The sequence below is a fragment of the Fringilla coelebs genome (genome assembly GCF_963513975.1).
Source record: "Fringilla coelebs genome assembly, contig: SCAFFOLD_32, whole genome shotgun sequence".
Lineage (NCBI taxonomy): Eukaryota > Metazoa > Chordata > Aves > Passeriformes > Fringillidae > Fringilla > Fringilla coelebs.
This window is the reverse complement of record NW_028167319.1, coordinates 1,613,155-1,634,019: the sequence shown is the minus strand read 5'-3', so window position 1 is coordinate 1,634,019 and position 20,865 is coordinate 1,613,155. Positions and strand designations below refer to the sequence as shown.

The 20,865-nt window shown below is 55.2% G+C and overlaps 1 protein-coding gene across 1 annotated transcript; it reads right to left on the bottom strand.

Annotated features, from left to right (window-relative positions):
- Positions 1–13,136: 13,136 nt before the first annotated feature.
- On the bottom strand, positions 13,137–15,236 carry LOC311166023 (serine/threonine-protein kinase pim-1-like; the record flags this gene model as incomplete). Its single annotated transcript, XM_084227513.1, has 6 exons — positions 13,137–13,243; positions 13,524–13,667; positions 14,312–14,614; positions 14,879–14,933; positions 15,046–15,147; positions 15,219–15,236. The coding sequence occupies 6 exons, from the start codon at positions 15,234–15,236 to the stop codon at positions 13,137–13,139; spliced, it is 729 nt and encodes a 242-aa protein (XP_084083639.1).
- Positions 15,237–20,865: the final 5,629 nt, after the last annotated feature.

Here is a 20,865-nt window from a genome sequence, read left to right as displayed (position 1 = left end):
GGCCATGGGCACTGCTGGGGAAGCGCTGATGCCTCAGACCAGGCCCTGGGTGCTCCAGGCTCCTTGCCCAGGCTCTCTCAAGAACATGCCCAGGCCAATGCTCAGCACAGATAATGCCTATGAGCAGCCCCAGGCTGGCCATGGGCAGGCTGGGGGCAAACAGCATGGCTGGTGCTCTGCAAGGGCCCTGGGGAGATGGGAAGGAGCAACAGAGCAGGGGCTGATCCATCCCCAGTGCGCTGCAAAGCCCAGGGCACCGTCCCAGAGCATCATCATGGAGCTGCCAACAACATCCCCCCTCTGCAGCCCTGGCCTCTCCCCCAAGCTCACACAGTTGACCCATCCTTGCAGGCACAGAGAGGGCAGCCCTGGCTCAGGAGCCCCTGTTTGCATTGCACAGAGCAGGGGGGTGCATGTGCTGTTGCTGTGGGGACATGAACCTGAGGGAGCACAAATGCCATCAGCTTCTTGGGCCAGCAAGGGCTGGGGAATGCCAGGGAAACCACTCAGCTTTGTCCTGGCCTTTGCAGTCAGCCAGAACAAGTTTGTTCCCATCAGCTGGGTCTTTCCTGTCCCACTGCAGATGCTGTTGTTCAGAGCCACGTCTGCCTGTCAGCCGCCCCCAAACTGCCCTGAGTATTTCCTTTGCTTCACCTTTGCTTTCTTTACTCTTCCTGATACAAATTTCTTCCTATTTCCCACCCCTGTTCCCTTCCCTGCAAAGAGCCCATCCCTCTTTGCCCTTTCCTCTCTGGCCCCACTCCCCATTGCAGTTCCTGACTTGGTGCCATGGGAACATCCCTTGGGCAGCATGATCATCCTCCAAGTGCTGCAGGAATTGTCTGCAGGCTCCTGCAGTGCCTCGTGCTGCTCCCTTGCCAGAAGCACCACAGGCCAGGAGGGCACATCTGGGCTGCTGTGTCTGGCTCTGGGTCTATCTGTTCTGGGCAATGAGAAGGAGCTGCAGAGGCTCTGCAGGAGTGACAGGATGGGCTTTGGGGCTGGCAGGAGAAGCTGAGGGACCTGGGCTGCTGGAGCATCTGAAGAGGAGGCCCAGGGCTCCTCCTGCAACTGCTCCAAGGGAATCCCAGAATCAGCAAGGCTGGAAAAGATCTTGGAGAACATCAAGTACAACCTGTGCTCTGACACCACCCGGCTGGGAGAGAGTTCCTGGCTGGGAGAGGCCCCACTCAGAGGGAGTCGCTGGCCCAGGAGAGCTCCAAGCGCTCCTTTTGGAGCGCTGTTTGCAGGGCCCCACGAGAAGGGCTTCAGTCCCAGCAATGGTTCATCCTGGCCACACTTGGCATCAGCAGCTTTCTTTGGCAGTGTGAAAACAGGGATGTTGTGCCACTGAGGGAACAAAAACAGCTCCCAGGGCTGCTCCTAAAGGAGCCAGGAGCTGTTTGGGCAGCAGCAGTGCCTGGAGCAGACAGTGTTTGTGATGAGCTGCAGAGGAGCTGAGCCCAGGGGCTGTTGGCCAAGGCCGAGGCCCAACGAGCATTTCTCAGCTGGCAGGGCGGCCTGAGAAGGGGAGGGGGGAAATGCACCAGCACAGGGACATGGGACCAAGGGAGCCTTGTGACACTGTGGGGCCCTGTGAGACCAAGGAACCATTGTGACACTGTGGGGCCTCATGGAATCATGGAGAGCACTGTGACATTGCTGGGCCTCATGGAACCAAGGGGACTGTACTGATGCTGTGTGGCTCCATGGAATGTAGGGATCATTGTGACACTGAGAGGCCCCATCAAACCAAGGGTCCATTGTGACACCGTGGGGCCTCATGGAACTGTGGAGACCCTTATGACACTTTGGGGTGTCATGGAACGAAGGGGCCATTGTGACACTGCGAGACCCCATGAAGCCAAAAGGGTTGTAAAACCTCATGGAACCATGGACACACCATAAGGACACTTCACAGCCTCAGGGAACCAAGGGCCCATTGTGATACAGAGGGGACTCATGTGATCATGGAGACCATTGTGACACTGTGAGGGCCCATGGAATAAGCAAAGCATTGTGACACTGTGAGGCTTCATGGATCCGGTGAGACCATTGTGACCCTGGGGGTGCCCACAGAACCAAGAGAACCATTGTGATATTGTGGGGCCTCGTGAAACCAAGAGGCCTTTGTGACAGTGCAGGGCTGCATGGAACCAAAGGTCCATTGTAACACTACAGGGCCTCATGGCATCAGTGGTCCATTGTGACACTGGGGAGCCAAAGGAGACCATTGTGACACTGCAGGGCTGCATGGAACCAAGGGGCCATGGTGACATTGTGGAACCCCATAGAACCAAGTGTTCATTGTGACACTGCAGGGCTGCATGGAACCAAAGCTCCAGGGTGACACAGAGTGGCCTCCTGTCATCAATGGTTCATTCTGACACTCTGGAGCAAATGGAGATCATTGTGACAAGGCAAATCCCCAGGGTCCAAAGGTCCATTGTGACATTGCAGGGCTCATGGTATAGAGGCATCAAGTGACATTGTGGGGCAAGGGGAACCATGGAGACCATTGTGACACTGCAGGGCCTCATGGAATCATTGGGACCATTTTGACACTGTGGGGCCCCATGGAATCAAGGAATCATTGTGAAAATATGGAGCCCCATAAAACCAAGGGAACACAGAACAGGTCTGGCTGGTTTGGCCTCCCAGTGGCCATCTGACAGGTCCAGCTGATCTTGGCATTTTGAGGGTCACTTCTCATCTGCTGTGAAACACTGGGGCTCTGTGCTTTTCTTTCTATGGAAAAGAACTCTCCCTTCTCTTCCTCCAGGCACCCATGGCCAGAATTGGGATTTCATCTCCAAATTTCCTTATATCCAGGGATTGTTCCCATAGGAATATTGCCAGGACAAGTCTGGCTTGCAATGGTTTCATGAGGGTCATGTCTCATCTGTCCCCAAAACACTGGGGAAGGCTCCATGCTCTCCTTCCTATGGGAAAAAACGGTCCTGCTTCTCCAGGTGCCTATGGCCAAAACTGGGTTCAACTCCGAAATTTCCTAAATCGAATACTGCTCCCAAACACAATCATCCTTTGCTGACAAGTTTGGCTGGCCTTTGGACTAGTGAGACACTCACCTGCCTTCCAAACATTGGGGTCTGTGCTTTCCTTCCTATGGAAAAGAACTGTCCTTCTCCTCCAGATGCCCTTAGCTAAAATTGGGATTTCACCTCCAACACTCCCTTACTGTGAGAGACTGGAGGAGACTTAGCTAGAAACATTTTGTGTGTGGGGGAGAGGAAGGGGCAGCTCCAGCACTGCCCTGCCCTGGAACCCCAATCCCCCCAGAGCCTCTATCCCAGCCCAGAAGTGCCTGACAGTCCCTGGCACAGCACAGGCAATGCTCCACAGCCACCTCTGGAGCCCCCAGCCCAGCTCATGAGGGACCAAATGAGCCCAAGTCCCACCTGAGGCTCATTAATGCTTTGAGACACTCAAGGTGTTTGGGATACTTCAAGGATTTTCCTTTCCACACTGAGTGTCTGAGAGGCTTTTGTGCCATCCTGGCCACCAATTCTCTCCTCCAAGGAGTCCATCAGGAGCCTGTGTTGGAGAGGAACCTCAGTGGGACCCATGAATGCCTTGAGACACTTTGGGTGTTTCCTCTGACTCTGACTCCTGGAAAGGTTTGTGTAATCTCCTCCCAGGGCCTGAGGTTCAAGGGCTCAGCTCCAAATGCACAGTGAGGCTCATTAGGATCAAGCAAGTCCTGTCAAACCACGGCTCTGCCTTGATTTCCCTCTGCTCTAGTGCAGTTCATTAGGAGGGTTTCCTTTTACAGCTATGGAGAAATAGTTCAAAGAGCCTCTTGGAAATATGGATTCCTATTTTAAAGGGTGTCTTTTATTGCTGTTCTTATTACACCAGAGGTGATTGCAGCATTCAGTGACTGATATTGATGCAGGGACTCTCCTAAGGAGCTCTGGCCTGCTCAGAGAAGCTGTGCCTTAAAGTCTGAGCCAGTGTGGACAACCTTGCTCCACATTCCCCAAGCCCATCGTGTCTCTCCTCACTCACCTGGGACCTGCTTTGCTTGGAGAACTGGCTGCACACAGCCAAAGAGGAATTTTCCTTCTTTTAGTTTTGAAGCAATCTAAAAGTCCTGAGTTTCCCCATTGCAAACAGACATCCTCCTCAAGTGTGTGCCAAGCCCAAGGTGCCACCAAGAGCAGTCCAGACCTGCCCTGGGCCAGCTGTGAGGGTGGATCATCATCCCAACCTGCAGTGGGCCATTGCCAGGGACTGTTGCCATGGACACTGCAGTGACCCACTGCTGGCTTTGGGTGCCATGGCAACTCCCATCAGTTCAGGTTTCCTTGGAAACCAGCCCAAGGAGCCATTTCTGCAGCCAGGTTCCATGGCCACTTGCCTGCAGATCTTTTGCTGCCCTGGGCTGCCATGGCACCCCTCAGGACAAAGCGGTGCCAGGGCTGTTCCAGGCACAATTGCAGTGACACTCCTTGGTGCCACCAGGTGCCATGGCAACGGCCACGGGGACCCGTTCCTTGGTTTGGTGCCATGGCAACCAATGCCCGGACCCGCTGTGGTGGTTGGTGGCCATGGAAACCTGCCCTGGGCCCCTTGCTCAGGGCTGGTGTCAGTGCCCAGAGCCAGAGGGGATCCCTTGCTGGGGGCTCGTGCCATGGCCACCTGCCCTGTGCCGCGCTGGCCGGGCAGGCACCAGGAACCAGCAGCCAACGCCACTGCCAGGGCCAAAGGCCAGGTCAGCCAGACAGAAAGGGGCAGTGCTGGGCACTGTTTCCATGGCAACCGGCACTGGGGGTGACACCTGGGTCACCTGTGCTGGCAGTTGCCATGGAAACCCCTGGCAGGCACTGAGGGCACAGACACTGGCACTGAGACACTGCTGGGCCGGTGCTGAGCACAGGGCTGAGCACGCAGAGATGGTTTTGTTCTTGCTGAGCTGCAGCAGAGCCAAAGCCTGTCCTGCCCCTTGTCAAGCCACGCTGGGGAGGGGCTGGGGCTGCGGGGCAGCTTGGCAGGGGACACAGCCAGGACAGGTGACCCCAGCTGAGCCCGGGGATACCCCAGACCATAGGACATCATGCTCACTGAATGAAGGGGGGGAACAAGGGGGAAAGGGAGAATTTTGGAGGGAGGGGTTTTGCCTTCCCAGGTAACACTCAGGCAAGAGGGGGCCCTGTTTCACCAGTGGGCAGAGTCACTACCAAAGACAGACACCAGCTTAAGGAATTGTGTCATTTATATCATTGCACAGACACAAAGAATTGCAGAAGGATAAGCTCAGCAAAGCACATCATCATTAGCAAAGAATTACAGAAGAAGCTCAGCAATCCAAAGATTACTACCAAAGATTGCCTGCAGTGATTAAAGAAAGATCCATCAGCAGTTCCCCTCAGACTTCACCATCACCCAGATCCACACATCAGCTGGGGAAGCCAAGGACTGCAGAGCCACTCCCAGACACTGGGAATTCCTGCAGGTGCCTCCACCTTTGCAGGCAAGGAGGCTCCAAGCCCGCTGGGAGAGGACACAGCTTTTACACTGCTAAACAAACAAGCTGACATCACTGCTACTGTGGGAACATCTGGTTTCATTCTCCTCATTGCTTTCTCCCAGAGCCTGGCCAGGGCTCAAGGAGGAACCAAGGGAGATGACTTTGATCTTTCAGCCCCAAACAAGGCCAGATGGGGCCTGGTCTGGTTTCTAAATACAGAAAGATAAATCTATGTTTTATCAAGGAACACATACACTGATCATGTTGTTAATAATGGTTCCTTAAGGACTGGATACAAATATAACATTTGGTTGGAAGGTTCATCTAGAGGTGAACGTTGCCTCAGGACCTGTTCAGGCCTTGATACTTTGATCAGTCCTCAGACCTACAATGAACTACAACCTTCATAACAAGTCTTTCAATAACACAGTTTAGATTTACATATTAGGCATAAAGGCATCTCCTCTTGTGCTTCAATTAAGTGCTGGTTAATTTCATTACTCTGAGCTATTCACCTTCCTTTTAAAACATCCCTTAATAGTTGCTGTTATTCTCTGCTATTTATCAAATGCCTCTCTTTTCTTGAGACTGTTTCTTTTCAGACAAGTCTCAATACTCCACTTCCCAGCACAAAGCGTCTCAACAACTCTAACATGGAATGTCAGAGTGCACACCAAGTGCACACGCTGCAATGATGACAGGCACTGCCACAAATGCATTTCACAGCAGCCTCCAATTTGGCAGCCATGAAGCCAATCCCACCAAGAAGAATTTTCTTCTTTCTGCCACTCTTCTACTGCTCTTTGTGTCAAGGTGATTCCTGACTGTTGGCCTTCACACCCATCCCTGACAGCAGTGCAACATTCCTGTCCCATGGCAGCCCAGGCTCCTCCTTGGCCAGCAAGCAGATAATCCAAGGCCATGCGGTTCTGTGCAGTCCCCATTTGTGTTTGTTGGAGCTCACAGGATGTGCTATTGCACATTTTAACAGCATCATTTGCTGCTTCTGATAATAATCCATTCAGCTGATTCATGGAAACTCCACAGGACGGGGCAGCACACATGGGGCACAGCAGGAACCAGAATCTTTTGCTTTCTGAAAGCCAAGGCACTCCTTGGGGGGAAAATGTTCTCTGGGCCCCAACTCTTCCTTGTGGTTGTGGCCGAAGGACCCGAAATGGTGGCCCTGTAGCCAAGAGTGGTGTGACACTGACACCGACCAGCTCCTGCACCCCAAGTTCTACTGACACTGGCAGGGATGGGAAAGCACAGAAATCCTCTCACACTGTGGCCTCTAGAACTAGAACAGGGTTTGGTTTCTCCTGAAGGGAAATCTTAGGGAATCCTGTCACACTGATCACTGTATTCCTTTGTTTTCTTTAACTGTCCCTTCACTGACAGTGACGAGTCAGAGCCCATGGACAGAGTTCTGGCCACCCCACAGGGTGGGCCCTCCAAGGGAACCCCATTCCTCCCAACTTCAGCTGAGAACACACCCAGCAATTGCTGACATGCAGCACTTTGGCTACCCTGATCTTTACATTTTTATAACTAATCATTCCATTTTGATCACTAACCCCTTGGTCAAACACTAGAGGTGTTTGTGGCAGACAAAGATTCTGGCTGACCATCAAGGTACAACTCACAGACATCAGCAGTACTTTAGTGACACCGTTCTTCATTCTTTTTTCTCAATCTCATTCAAGTTAGGAACAATAATTCTGTTGTCCATGGAGCTGATGCCATTTTAATTCCAGAATAATGCCCCCAGGCCCTTTGCTGTTCAGCTTTACCATGGTGTCTGTGCCTAACAAGGCTTGGGGGGCCCTTTCCCCTCTGGCTGGAAGGGGGCCGGGTCCCAGTCCCTGAGGGGCACCCAGGCTCCTGGATGGAATTCCTGTGCAAGTCCCTCAGGGTCACAGCAGCCTTCACATGGAGCCCCGTGGATCAGAGCATTTTCCAAAGGGGCCCTTGGGGCAAACAGGGAGATTTGGTCTGGCAGGATGTGTAAAACAATATCCTGTCAGATCTACTTGTTCTCACACAGAACACTTTGCTGCAGGGACACATTCCCATTGTTCCTGCCCAGGTTTCAGGATTCAGAGTTGTCTTTCCTACGAGCTGCTCCTTTAGCTAACTCGGGAGGGCCTTTTGGCCTCCAGACCCACACTCTGGCTCTATTATTAGGACTGCTGGATCCAAACCCTTTATCTCCACAAATGATGGGGATTGGAGGGGAAGCTCCGTTTTTTCACAATGGTTCTTAAAATTACAATATGAATAATTGTGCTACCCTGTCATGGGGTTGAATATTCCAATCTTGTTCGCTATTGTTTAACAGAATTATTGAAATTTCTCCTTGACATTCGGCATCAATTCCTCCTTCCATGACATGAACACTTTGCAAGGCCAAGCTCCAAGCCAGCAGTGTCCAAAGCAAAGTGTCCTGGAGGAATCTGAATTCCTGTTTCAGTATTGACAGCTCTCATTTGCTTTGAATTTATCCTAATTCATTCCAATGCATGAAGGCCCAGCCCTGCAGCCTCTGGGCTGGCCCTGCCAGGGGCCATCACAGCCAGAACAATTTCCCAGGCACCCAAGTCTCACTGCCCATGGCTGGATTTGCAAATTGGGTGCAGCTGTGCACAGCCAGGGGGTTTCCATTTCCCCAGTGGGCCATTGTTAAGGGCATGGAGCACAGCTGGGAGATGGGTTCTCCATGGGCACAGGTTCCCATCTCCTCATTCTTTCAACTGCTCTTTTAACAACCCCTTCACCCGTTCAACCAATCCTGCAGCTTGTGGATAGTCTGGGACATGAAAAACCCTGCAGGCTTCATCACTGTATTTTTCACAGGAACAGACAAAGCACTCTGCATCACAGTATCAGCAAACCCAGCAAACCCTGCAAAAATAGCCAATTTCATCCCTTCCTTCTTTATTCCGTGTATACAATCTCCCAAAGTTGACCACTGGCCAATCCTGTTCTGTAGGTTGTGTAGTGTTACATCCCTGAGCAGCCAAAGCTACCAAATTAGTATTGTCAGCATGATTTCACATTATTATTATGTTATATGTACATATTGCTTTAGAAATCTATAGATAGATATAGACATATATATATACAAAATAAATATATAAATATTTATAAATACATATAAAATACATATATTAAGGTCTCATTAAACTATAATCATGTATATAGTTACATATATTAATATTTCACTTGCACAAATGCATCTGAGCTCAATATTAAAACCTCCTTCTGTTTCTCCATGTGGGAGCATTCCAACAGTAATTGTTCCTTCTCAAGTTTCTGTTTCCAATGTACTCTTAACAAATTCATCTTTCTCTGCCCAAACCCACAAGTTCTTTCCCTTTTCCATATGCAATTTTTGGATGTATTTGAAGCCATCCAGAGGGTTCAGCTTCTTTAAGTGACTGCCTCTCTGCTCACACGGTGCTCCGACCTCAGCCCACTCCAGAGCCAGGGAACTCCAGGGAAGGCCTTCCCATCTGGGAATTCCTGATGGGACTGATTCCTCACACTTACACTGAACAAGTGACATTTTGTTGTCATCTGGGCAGACTGGGCCAGTTTTGTTTTACCAGTGGGCAGGGTCAGCACCAAAGACACAGACTCCAACTGAAGGAATCAGTGTCATTTACTGCAGCTCAGAGCAGCAAAGAATCACAAAAGGAGCAGCTCAGCAATGCACCCAATCATCCCCACCAAATATTGCCTGCAGTGATTAACACAGATCCAGCAGCATTTACCCTCAGCCTTTACCATCCCCCAGATCCACCCAGCAGCTGGGGGAAGCTGTCACAGCCCAGGGCTGCAGAGCCACTCCTGGGCACTGGGAATTCCTGCAGGTGCCTCCAGCCACAGGTGAGGCTCCAACCCCGCTGGGAGAGGGCCCAGCTCTGACAGTGCTGAATGAACAAACTGACAGCACTTCCAGTGCGGGAACATCTGGGTTCATCCTCCTCTTGGCTCCCTCCCAAAGCCTGGCCAGGGCTCCAGGAGGAACCAAGGCAGCTGACTTTGATCCTTCAGCCCCAAACAAGGCCAGATGTCAGATTCCATGGCCTTGTCTGCCTTCTAAACACAGAAAGGTCAATACATGTTTCACTAAGGAGTGCCTACATCTATCACAGTGCTAATGACCATGCACATTCTATTAGGGAGCAGATACAAAGATAACCTTTGGCTGGAAGGTTCATCCAGAGGCACCTTTGGCTCAGGGCTGCTGTCCAGGCCTCACTCAGGGCTCTTGTCCAGGCCTTGGCACTTCAGGGACGTGGTTTAGTGCTGGCCTTGGCACTGCTGGCTGACCGGCTGCACTGGGTGAGCTCAGAGGTCTTTTCCAACACAAAGGATTCTGTGATTCCATGATTATATCCACTGCATTCAGCTGGGTCTGTTTTAGCAGCATGACTTTGCTCACAAAGTTCCCTCTTGCCCAGCTCCTGTGGCCTGAGGCTTCAGCTCCTTCAGCTCCTGGTGCTGAGCTGCTCATGCTGAACGAGACGACTCGCAGAGACGAATACAGTCCATCCAATTCCTGCTGGGACACAGAGAGGGGAGGCTGTGCAAACAGGAGCATTGTTTGCTGTGGCCTCCTCTCTGCCCCTCACGCCTTTCAGCGCTTTGAACCAGCCAAGAGCTTTCTCCAAGAGTGCAATGGAGCAGCTGTTCCTGCTCCCGGGCCTGGCTCTCTCCAGGCTCTGACCTTGCCTGCTTCTGTCCCTCTTGCTGTGCCCTCTGTTCCCCCAGGGCTTGCTGCCTGCTGCCCAGGACTGTGGGACTGGCACAGATCCAGTGCTCCAGACCCTCCTTTCTGTGCCTTTGGAGCTGCCTGGGCACAGCAGCCTTTTCCATCTGGAAGCTCCACATGGACAGGGAGTCCCCAGCTCCATTCCCTGCACAACCTCCAGGAGCCCAGGGCTGCCATCTCAAGTCCCTGCTGGCACTGGGGGCTCCCAGGTGCCTCAGGCTGCTGTGACACCGCTGCACACGGCAGGGAAGAGGGGCAGGGGCTGTGCTCAAAGTCAGCTCCATCTGCTGCTGCTGCTGCTGCTGTGGGGTCATTTGTGCAGCCCTGGCCCAGAGTCAGGGATCAGATCCAGGCCCTGCTGCTGCTCCCTCGGGATCAGCCCCACTTTGGGTGTTGCTGTCAGGGCCAGCAGAAGCCCTGGCTGGAGCAGCAGGTGCTGACAGTGCCCCAAGGCCCGGGGCTGGAGGGGTCCCTGGGCTGGGGCTGGCAGGGAGCTGCCCCTTGTTCTCCCTCTGCCCCAAGCAAAGCTGGGCCGGGCACAAGTGGGGCAGCACAGCCAACAGGGAGCCTGCCAGTCTCTTCCAGCCCTGTCTGCTCAGAGTTTGGGCCTTGGAGCCTCAGGTGGCCAAAGGCAGCTGCTGCTGGTCCCTCTGGGTGTGCCCGTGTTCAGCAGTGCTGCTCCATCAGTCTGTGCCCAGCAACGGGGAAAAGCCTCAGCCCTGCAGGGCCAGGAGCTGCCGGGCTCTGCCTGAGCAGCTCAGCCAGCAGGAAGGGAGCTGCTCCACACGGGAACCAGGAGCAAAGGACATTCCTTTTGTAGGACATGTTTCCTATTTAAAGGAAAAAAAAGGAAAAAGAAAAAAATTATAAATTGTAAAAGATAAGAATAAAATCTAAGAGTTAGTAAAAAACCACAACATAACGGTTGGGGAAAAAAACAAAACATAAATACAAAGTTACATTCTGTAACTTTGCATGTAGACATAAATGATGTTTCTAAAAAGAGAACTCAGTTATTAACATTGTAAATGTGCAGATGGCATGGATCCATCTTAATGACCTCAGCAGCCTTTTAAAAAATTTTGGGCTTTGTTTCCAACACTGGTATTTGAAATTGTGGTCGAAGCAAGAGGAAATTGCTTTGTGCCCTTCCAGCTCCAAGCAGGACTGGGAATGGAAACTCTGTCAAACCCCAAATCCTTTAGAAGATGCCCTTCATTCTCAGCCTGGTAATGAGCTGCACATTCCCTTTGAAACTGTCAGGGATTTCTCTAAAGACACCAAGTCCCACTTACAGTTTTTTGCTCTGGTTGGGAAGCGCAGAAGGGCAATTCTCCATCCATCAGCTCCAGCCTGCACTGCCTCAGGAACACGGCCCACTCACCAGCTTTGGCCCACTCTTGGCACTTCTAGAGGAGGAAGAAAGTGCAACTGCACAATTCCAGCCAAAAAAGAAGGAAGAATGGGACAGACAAAACAGCCTGTGCAGATCCAGGCATTCAGCTGGGGCTATTGAGACTCTGGGTCCTTGCCAATTGGATGTGTGTCCCCAGCTGCAATCTCTGGGCCTGCAGCAGAGTCTCACTCACCTGCCAAAGCAGAAAGCTCAGGCGCTGTGCTTGGAAGGGGCTCGTCTGATGCAAAGCTGTCATGGCAATGTGAGGGCAGAGCCAGCCCAGCTGGGCCCAGGGCTGAGCCCAGCAGAGCCCTGGCAGAGCCCAGAGCAGCCTCCGCACCTGCAGAGCCCAGCTACAAGGAGAGAAAGCAGAAACTGCCCGTCAGCTGAGGGCTCCTGTCCCCTTGTGCCAAGGCCTGCGGTGCCCAGGCCATGCTGGCTGTGCCCAGAGCTGTGCCCAGAGCTGCCCATCCCTGCTGCCTTTGGGAGCAGAGCAGGAGGGCAGGACATGTGCCCAGCCTGCAGCCAGCCACGGCACATCCAGCCCTCAGCAGCTGCCCAGAGCCGGATGCTCCTGTGCTCGCTGCCATCTCCCAAAAGCTCTGATCCCACCCTGCCAAGCACACAGGGACCCACCTCATGCCATCCACGGCTGGAAGAAAAGCTGCTCCCAAACCATGGCCTCAGCCTTCTCCTAGGGCACGGCCCATCCACGGCACAGCTGCTTCCAAACACTTCCCCATCCACACTGGACCACCTAGAATGCTTCCTCTGGAAAAACAAACAACACATTATTGAAAAGAGATTAGAGACAAAAAGGGTAAACAAGAAACAAGGTAAAAACTCTTATCTCTGTCAGGGCCTTGAGGAAGGGCCAACCCCGAGACGCTAGGGAAAAACCCAGCCATGGGGGAGGGAAGCCCACACTTTCTCTCTTCCCCCCATCTCTGCCCCCCAAAATCACGGTGATCCCAAAGCAAACAAGGGCAGTGGAGCAGCTCAAGCCCTTCCTTGCCTGCAAAGCAAAGCAGCTGTGCACAGCTTCTGGAGTCCCACCTCTGCTCCCACCATGGGCCTTTCTGTGTGTCGGGCTGGCTGCCCCAGCCCCAGCCCAGGCCACGGTGGGTGCTGGGGGCTGTTGGCAGGGCCAGGAGCCCACTCCTATTTTCTACCCACCCCAGTCAATCTCCCCAGAGCCTGGTAAGACCAGGTTCTCAGGGCTCTGCCCAGGGCCCCAGCTGTCAGGGAACCAGGACAAGCAAAACCAGCTTGGATGGCGGCCACCAGTGCTGGGCAGAGCAGCTCAGCTCCAGCACAAGGGCTGCGTGTTCCCATCCCATGAGCCCAGGACAGTGACACAGGCAGGACAAAAAGGTCTGGGTTTCTTTGCTTCTGATTGCCCAGGCATGTGTGGAGCTGGAACTTACCTTGGCCCTGGATCAAAGTGTGCCTGGGCTCTCTCCCTTCTGCTACGGCAGAGGAATATCCTGCACCCAAGGATCACAGAGCAGGTCTTCTAATGTGGGTCTGTCCAAGAAGTGCACGGATAAACACCACCTGATCAGATCTTTGCACTCTGCGGAGAGAAAGCAGAAACTGCTGTCAGCTAGAGAAGGCTCCTGTCTGCTTTGCCCCACTATTCCCATGCCCAGGCCATTCTGGATGCGTTCAGAGCTGGGCCTGAACTTTCCCATCCATTCCCTGTTCTGGAGGAGAGCAGGACATGTGCCACCTCCTCAGCAGCTGCCAGAGTGGGATGCTCACGAGCCCGCTGCTGCCTCCCAGCACTGGTATTCCCCCCGTGCCCAGAGAAGAGGATCCACCTTGAGAGAGCCTCTGTGGCAGCGAGAGCTGGCCCCAGCAGATGTTCCAGCCCCTCCGGAAAGGGTGCTCCCCGCAGACCATCTGGTGCAGCAGGATGCCCAGGGACCAGACCGTTGCTGGCTCGCCATGGTACCAGCCAGAGTGGTTCCATTCCGGGGGGCTGTATGACGGTGTCCCTATGGAATACAGATGGAGTTCAGCAGGGGGATGCTGCTGCTCCCACAGCATGGCCCCAGCATCCCTGGGCGTGTGGGGGCTGCCTCAGTGGCACACAGGGTGACCACTGCCCTCTTGCCAGCACCTGGGACTTGTGCACAAACTTAGGCTTGGAAAAGAAGCCACTGGTGTCGGAAGAGGGCAGTCCTGGCTAGGCCTGACCATGACAGTCAAAGGGAAAACCCACTCTGTGCTGGGGAAAAAACATGCCCTTATCCTCCCTGCCTGCATTGCCCCAAAAATATTATGAAGCCAAGGCAAAGAGGGTGAGTGGAACAGTCCAAGCCCTTCCTCTCACCTGCACACTAAACTGGCTGGGGCACAGGTTCTGGCCCCCCTGCTCTGCTACCCCCACCCACGGGGGGGTTTTGTCAGGCTGGCTGCCCCAGCCGAGCCCCAGTCCTGGGCAGCGTGGCTGGCAAAGGCTGCCAGCAGGGCTGGAAGATGGCTCCACACCCAGCCCCGCTCTAAAGCAACTCAGCTGAAGACTCAGTACCCTGACTGGCAGCAAAAGGGAGAATCCCTGCTGCCACAGCACCCTTGGGGTGGGAGATGCTGGGCCATGAGATGCTAGCACAGGGAGCACACCCCTGTGGAGGCTCACCTGCAAAGTGAGTGTAAACAGTGTCCTGCAGGTAGGTGCCACAGCCAAAGTCAATCAGTTTGGCCTGCCTGGTGCCCAGGTCAACCAGGATGTTCCCTGGCTTGATGTCACGGTGCAGGACCCCACAGCTGGTGCAGTGCCGCACGGCCTCCAGCACCTGGCGGAACAGCTCCCGCGCCTCCTCCTCGGGCAGGAACCCCCGTGCCCGAATAAAACGCCACAGGTCCTGACACCGCTCTGGCCGCTCCAGCACCATCACGATGGAGTTGGGGAGCTCGAGCCACTCCAGCAGCTGCACCACACCTGGGAAGCCAGTGGACACCTTGGCCAGCAGCACCACCTCCAGCGGTGCGCTGGTGCCGTCGGGCTGCGGGAGGAGCACGATGCCGTCAGTGGGGGCCGATGCCGTGCCAGGCCTGGGGAAGCCCTCACCCAGCCCGGGATGCTCTGCGCCCTGCGCTGGCCCCACGCCCGCTCCCCCTCGAGCCGTCCTGGCGGCTTCCACCCTGCCGGGCCTCGGCTCATCCCAGCCCGGCAGCCCCGGCTTCTGCCGCTGGCCCCGCTCACTCACCAGCTCGCCCCAGTGCCGGACGCGGTTCCGTGGCACCCTTTTGATGGCCACCTGCAAGCCAAGGGGAGCAGCGGGATGAGCTCCAAGTCTGCCCTGCCCTGCCCATCCTCCCCATCCCCATCCTCCTCCTCCTCCTGCACCCGCCGCGGCCCCCACCCCTCACCTTGGCGCCGTCCGAGAGCCGTGTGGCCGCGAAGACGCTGCCGAAGCCGCCGCGCCCCAGCAGCGAACCCAGCCGGTACCGCTCCTGCAGGGCCTCCTGCGCCTTCCCTGCGGGCGGGACGCGGCTGTCAGCGCTCGGCCCGGGGCCAGCAACGGCCCCCGAGCGCCCCTCACCCGCCCCGGGCCGGCCATGCCCAGGCGTTCGCTCCTTGGAACGCGGCACGGGAGGCTCGGGGCCGGCGGCCGCGCTGCCGAACGGCGGAGCTCGGGCCGGGGAAGCCGCAGGGGAGGCGGCGGGAGCGGACGCGCCGCCTGTGTCCTCCGCGGGCCCCGGGAGGAGCCGGGACCGGGACCGGGACCGGGACCGGGACCGGGACCGGGGTCGGGGTTGGGGTCGGGGTCGGGGTTGGGGTCGGGGTCGGGGCTGGGGCCGGGCCAGGCGGAGGTAAAGGGAGGCGATGCCGCCCCAGGCACTGATGCCCGCCCAGCGGCGCCGCCGCCAGTACGGGCAGAGCCGGGCGGAGGCGAGACCGCGGCGGGACGCCCGGGGCCGGGCACGGGGCAGCCCCGCCCGGGGCCGGGGGCGGGCCGGGGGCATGGCCCGGCCCGGCAAGGGGAGAGGGAGGCGGGGAGAAGAGAGGGAGGACGGGAACGGACCCCGAGAAAAGGGCGCCCGACGGTGGGAAAGGGAGAGAAAGAGAAAGGGAAAGGGAAAGAGAAAGAAAGAAAGAGAAAGATAATGTCTTTTTTCTGCCGCTGCCGCCGCTGCTGCTGCCGCCGCCTCTGCCACCGCTGCTGCTGCTGCTGCTGCTGCCGCCGCTGCCACTGCTGCAACTGAAGCACCGGCGCCGTTCGTCCCCGTGTCCGTTCCCCGCTCGCCCCACGAGCCCCACGGCCGAGCCCCGCGCCCCCCGGGGACAGCCCCTGAGTCTGTCCAAACACGGGAACTTTGCAGCGTTGAGCCCAGATGCAGAGCCCTGACTCCTGCACGGTGGCAGAGCAATCCCCTCGCTTGCTGCTGTGCATTGTCCTTGCTGAGGGTCAAACACTGTCGGGGCACCTTCCCTTGGTGTAGGATTCCTACCTGACCCCAGCACTGTACTTACATCTCCAGTGTTGCTTTCCAGTAAAAACAGGGGAAGGAAAACTGTGTGTGGCTAATGGTATTTTAGTGTCTAGAACTGGCTAAGTCACCAGTCTTGGAGGTGAGGTGCATCTGGAATTCACGGGATTGAGAAGTAGTACAACATGGAAAAGGGGAGCATACAAATAAATAGAGGAAAACATCTTGGATTCTTTCTTTCGTTTTCATTTCACTTCTGGAAAGCTGTTTCAGTTTTCCAGGAATCTTCTCCTCTCTGCTCTTCTCAAGAACCTCTTGTGGAGAGCACGGTCGAGCTTCTGTCACAAGATTTGCCACCAGCTGCAGCTTCTCTTAGCTTTCCACACTGCACTGTGTGTGCAGCAGGACTTTTGCAGCAAAGCAGGACAAATGTTTTGAGAACTTTACATGTCCGTTCTTTTCCTGGTAGGCAGGGGAGTTGTGCCACTGGTGAAGTTTTCATTGTGACTGTTTTTGCTGGTTTAGGGGAAATTTAGGGAGGAAACCTCCAAAAAGGGTCAGTCTAGAAAGCAAGTTTATGCGGCCCCTCCCCCTACTAATTCAGGAAAAGACTTGCCTGGAGAAAAGTGGAAAAAACCAGTTTATTTAACAAGTAAAGTATTCACAAACATGAGAAATGAATAATATTAAATGAAACCTCTCACAGCTCTGAAGAGATTGCACATTCAGAAAGTCCTTTTTGTGGGTTGTAGTTGGTTCACTCGGTCTCTTCTAAGTCTCTCTGATGCTGCAATGCAGTGTCCCAGACCTCAGTGGGGCACAGGTGTGAGCTGCCAGTGTTTTCCTGGGTTTTTAGTCCAGAGCAGGTTTAAACAGTTCCAAGAAAAAAGGAAGTCACAGTCCAAGGAACTTGTCTGCCTAAGCTAGCTAAAAAAGAAATTGCTAGACCTGGCCTGTGAAGGCACCGGGAAATTTCCAAATCTGGGCACTGGTGGTCCTAGCAAACACCAAATCTGGACGGTGCTGGTGGAGCCAGAACTTGGAAATTTCCAAATTTTGACTTTCTGTGCCAGCAAATCACCGGACCTGAGCTGTGCCAGCACCAGGACGTTTTCAGATCTGGGCACTGGCACTGCCAGCAAACACCAGATCTGGGTCGTGTCATTGCCAGCGACAGAAATCTGCCAGATTTGGGCTCTGCTGGCACCGGGAAATTTCTAAATCTGTGAACTGGCGCAGCAAATACAAGATGTGGGAGGTGCCAAAGCCAGTAACAGGAAGCTGCCAGGTTTGGGATTTCTGTGCCAGCAAATTGCTGCACTTGGGCTGTGCCAGAATAGGGAAATTTCCAGATCTGGGCAGAGGCAGTGCCAGCAAACACGACATCGGGTTCCTGTAGGTACCAGGTATTTGCCATGTTTTGGCTTTCTTTGCTAGCAAATTGCTGCACTGGGACTGTACCAGCACCAGGAAATTGCTGGATCTGGGCACTGGCAGTGCTGGCAAACACCAGATCTGAGTGGTGCTGGCACCAGGTATTTGCTGGATTTTGGATCTCTGTGCCAGCAAATTGCAACTCTTGGGCTCTCCAAGCAGCCCAAGTTTCTGCATCTGCGCACTGGCAGTTCCAGGAAACCCAAGACTCGGGCAGTGACAGTCCTGGCATGAGAAAATTGCTGGGTTTTGTCTCTCTTTTCCAAGAAATTCCTGCACTTGGGCTGGAACCACGAAATGTCTGGATCTGAGCACAGGCAGTGGCAGCAAACACCAGATATGGGCGATACTGGTGGCAGCACCAGGAAGCTGCCAGATTTTGGCTTTCTTTGCCAGAAAATTGCTGCACCCCTGTCAGGGGGCTGGGCTGCCTCCGGCTCTGGCGCCTGGCGGGCTGCAGCTTCCTCCTGGCCTTGGTACAGTGACCTGGGCGAGTCCTGTGCCCTGGGCTGTGGTGCCATCTCCGGGTCTCTGCTGCTCTCCAGGCCTCGCGGGAAACGCTGCATTGCTCAGCCACATTCCTGCACAGGAAGGATCTCCAACACATGCTGCGGCTGGATCAGACCTGGAGGTTCGGCGAGGGCCTGGTAAGGACGGCCTGCAAGCCCCAGCCTCAGGCTGGAGAAGCCCCCTGAGCGCGCTGCTCACTGCATGCTGCTGGCAGCTGCGCCCCTGCGCAGGGCTGCAGCCAGGGCCGCCAGCCTGCGCCCCACACGCCGCTGCCTTCCCTGGGCCGCGCGGGCTCTGCTCCAGACTCCTGTGGCCCCGAGCCGGGTGCCGATGAAGCCCGGCCCAGATGCCCGGCGCCAGCGGCTGCTGGCCGCCAGACAGGGCTCTGTGGGCAGGGGAGACCAGTGCTGGCCGCACGGAGCGCCCGGCCAAGGGGCAGAGCCTGCACCAAGTGCACCCTCCTGGCGCTCTCCGCAGCTGGCAGAGGACAGGAGCCGAGCGGCCGAGCACGTGCGCCACGCCTTGCAGTACCTGGAGAGCCCACAGGAGTCCCTGGTACAGGCGGCCATCAGGTTCATCGGTGAGCCACCAGCCTGGGCTGACCTTCCCTTCCCTTCCCCGCCCCGGCCCGCCGCAGCTCGGCCCCAGCCCCGGCCGCTGCCCCGGTGGTGCCATCCGTGCCCTGCCCTGGGGAGCCCCGCCTGCCCTCGGCGCTGCTGCCGCCCTCTGACAGCCGTGCCCTTGGGCGGCAGCGTGCGGCAAGGGCCCGGCCCGAGCCCTGCCGGGCCAGGAGGGCGTGTGGCCCCAGGGCTGGCAGCACCGCTGGCAGGGAGCTGTGCCGCTGGGGCCGTGACAGGCTCTGTGTTCTCAGGGATGGCCGGGCAGCATCTCAGGGGCCACAAGCGAGAGCTCCGGCACATCTGTCAGGGTGAGTGAGGGCACAGGGCTGCCGGCCCCCGCTGCCGGGGGGAGCTGCAATCCCTGCCCTGCTGCTGCCGAGGGCTCTGCTCCCTGTGTGGAGCAGGGCTGGCGTGGCTGGAGCACATGCGCCGATTTCAGGCCCACGTGGGGCAATAGTGTCCGGCAGCTTCGGGCTGATCCCCTTGCTCCCTGCTCCCTCCTGGCCATGGCCAGAGCCGGCCGGCATGGCCCTGGCATGGGGGGGTGTCTCCTCGGGTCCCCGCAGATCCGGGATCTGACCGTGGCTCTGTTCCCCTCTCTTGCAGTCCTTGAAGACAAGGCAGAGGACACCAGCCCTTGCACCAAAAGCCTGGCTCTCGAGACAGCCTTTGTCCTCCGGGCTGTGGAGAGAGCTCAAGCCTTATTGACGGGTTTAGTGATGATTCGTTTCCAAAGAATTTCTCAGTACAAAATACCACCACGGCACAGGGGGTTTGCAGTAACAATCAAAACAGTGTACTTTAGTGGAATGATTACAGCAAAAATGCGTGTGAGGGAAAAGAGGGAAAGCAGGGAAAGCATATGGAAAAGTAGGGGGGTAAAGAGAAAAGAGGAGGCTATAGCTACCGCCCGTGGAAGTGACGGGGTCCTTCGGGGTCCAGCCGAGGTTCCGTCAGTCGAGGAGTAGTTCCAAGCGCGGGGAAGATCTTCGAATTGGACTAGCTAACCTGGGGATTTTTATCCTATGGAGAATTGTGAAAGAGCGGGGGGAAATAATGCAATAGTTTCCTTCTTGGTCTGATAGTCCCAATAATCACTACCCGCAAGCAAACATCACAGTCTGTACCCACAAGCAAACATCACAGTCTGTTCTGTTCCCCCTGCCAGTTCCCCCCAGGTTTCAGTCTCAATCCTTGGGAAGAAAAGGAGTTTTCTGTATGTGAGGGTTTCATGTCTCAGTCCTTGGAGAAGAGGCTTCTCCCATCTCAGTCAGTCAGTCACAATGGTTGCAGAACAGATCAAGGGTCTTCTGTGGGGACCACCTAAAGGTTATTCCAGGAAAGAGTCCATCCAAACTGAGAGGCAGGGAAATTCCAAGGCTTGTTGTTGCAAAACGGTTCAAGGTGCTCCTCTGCACAATTACTTGGCAGGCTGGGAGTTATGTCTCGGCCTTATAAGCCTGGCAGACTTCATCAAACCCGGATATAAAACAGGATCTTTCAGTGGTCTCAGTTTCTGTCCTTTTTCATGACGAAAATCATGAGACAAATGAGAGAAAATTTGGACAGATTATCACACCAATTTACTGATTTTCTGTTCCATTTTCAAGCCCTTATCTATTCATCCCTTGGCTCTGTTTCTCACTTTCACTAACAGCTTAAATACCACTTTTCTTTCAACCACTTACACCCAAAACAAACCTTTTCCCCCACACTACTTTTCAACACAATACACCTCCCTCCAAGGAGATGTGCTAAAGCTTAAAATGCACAATCCACATTACCCATACTTTCATTTGTCTACATTCACTCACTTTTATTTCTCATTCACCTTCACACATTCCTTCACACCCTCCAGACACAAAGTGGATCCTTATCACCAGAAAATCACAGGTCCCTGTAGCCCCTCTGGCTCTGGGGTTGGACTCAAGGTCTCAGTATCTCCGGGCCTTCTGGCAGGGCCCTGACTCTGGTTGCCTCCAGTGCCCGTTCACCTGTGAGGCTTTCTGCGTGTCACTCACACTCTTCAGCTTCGGCTAAAGCCCCCACCTGTCCAGGGACTGCAGCCTGATGCACAGGTCACACACAAACCCTTCTATAGAGCCCCCACCTGTCCAGGGACAGCAGCCTGATGCACAGGTCACACACAAACCCTTCTATAGAGCCCCCACCTGTCTGGGGACTGCAGCCTGAT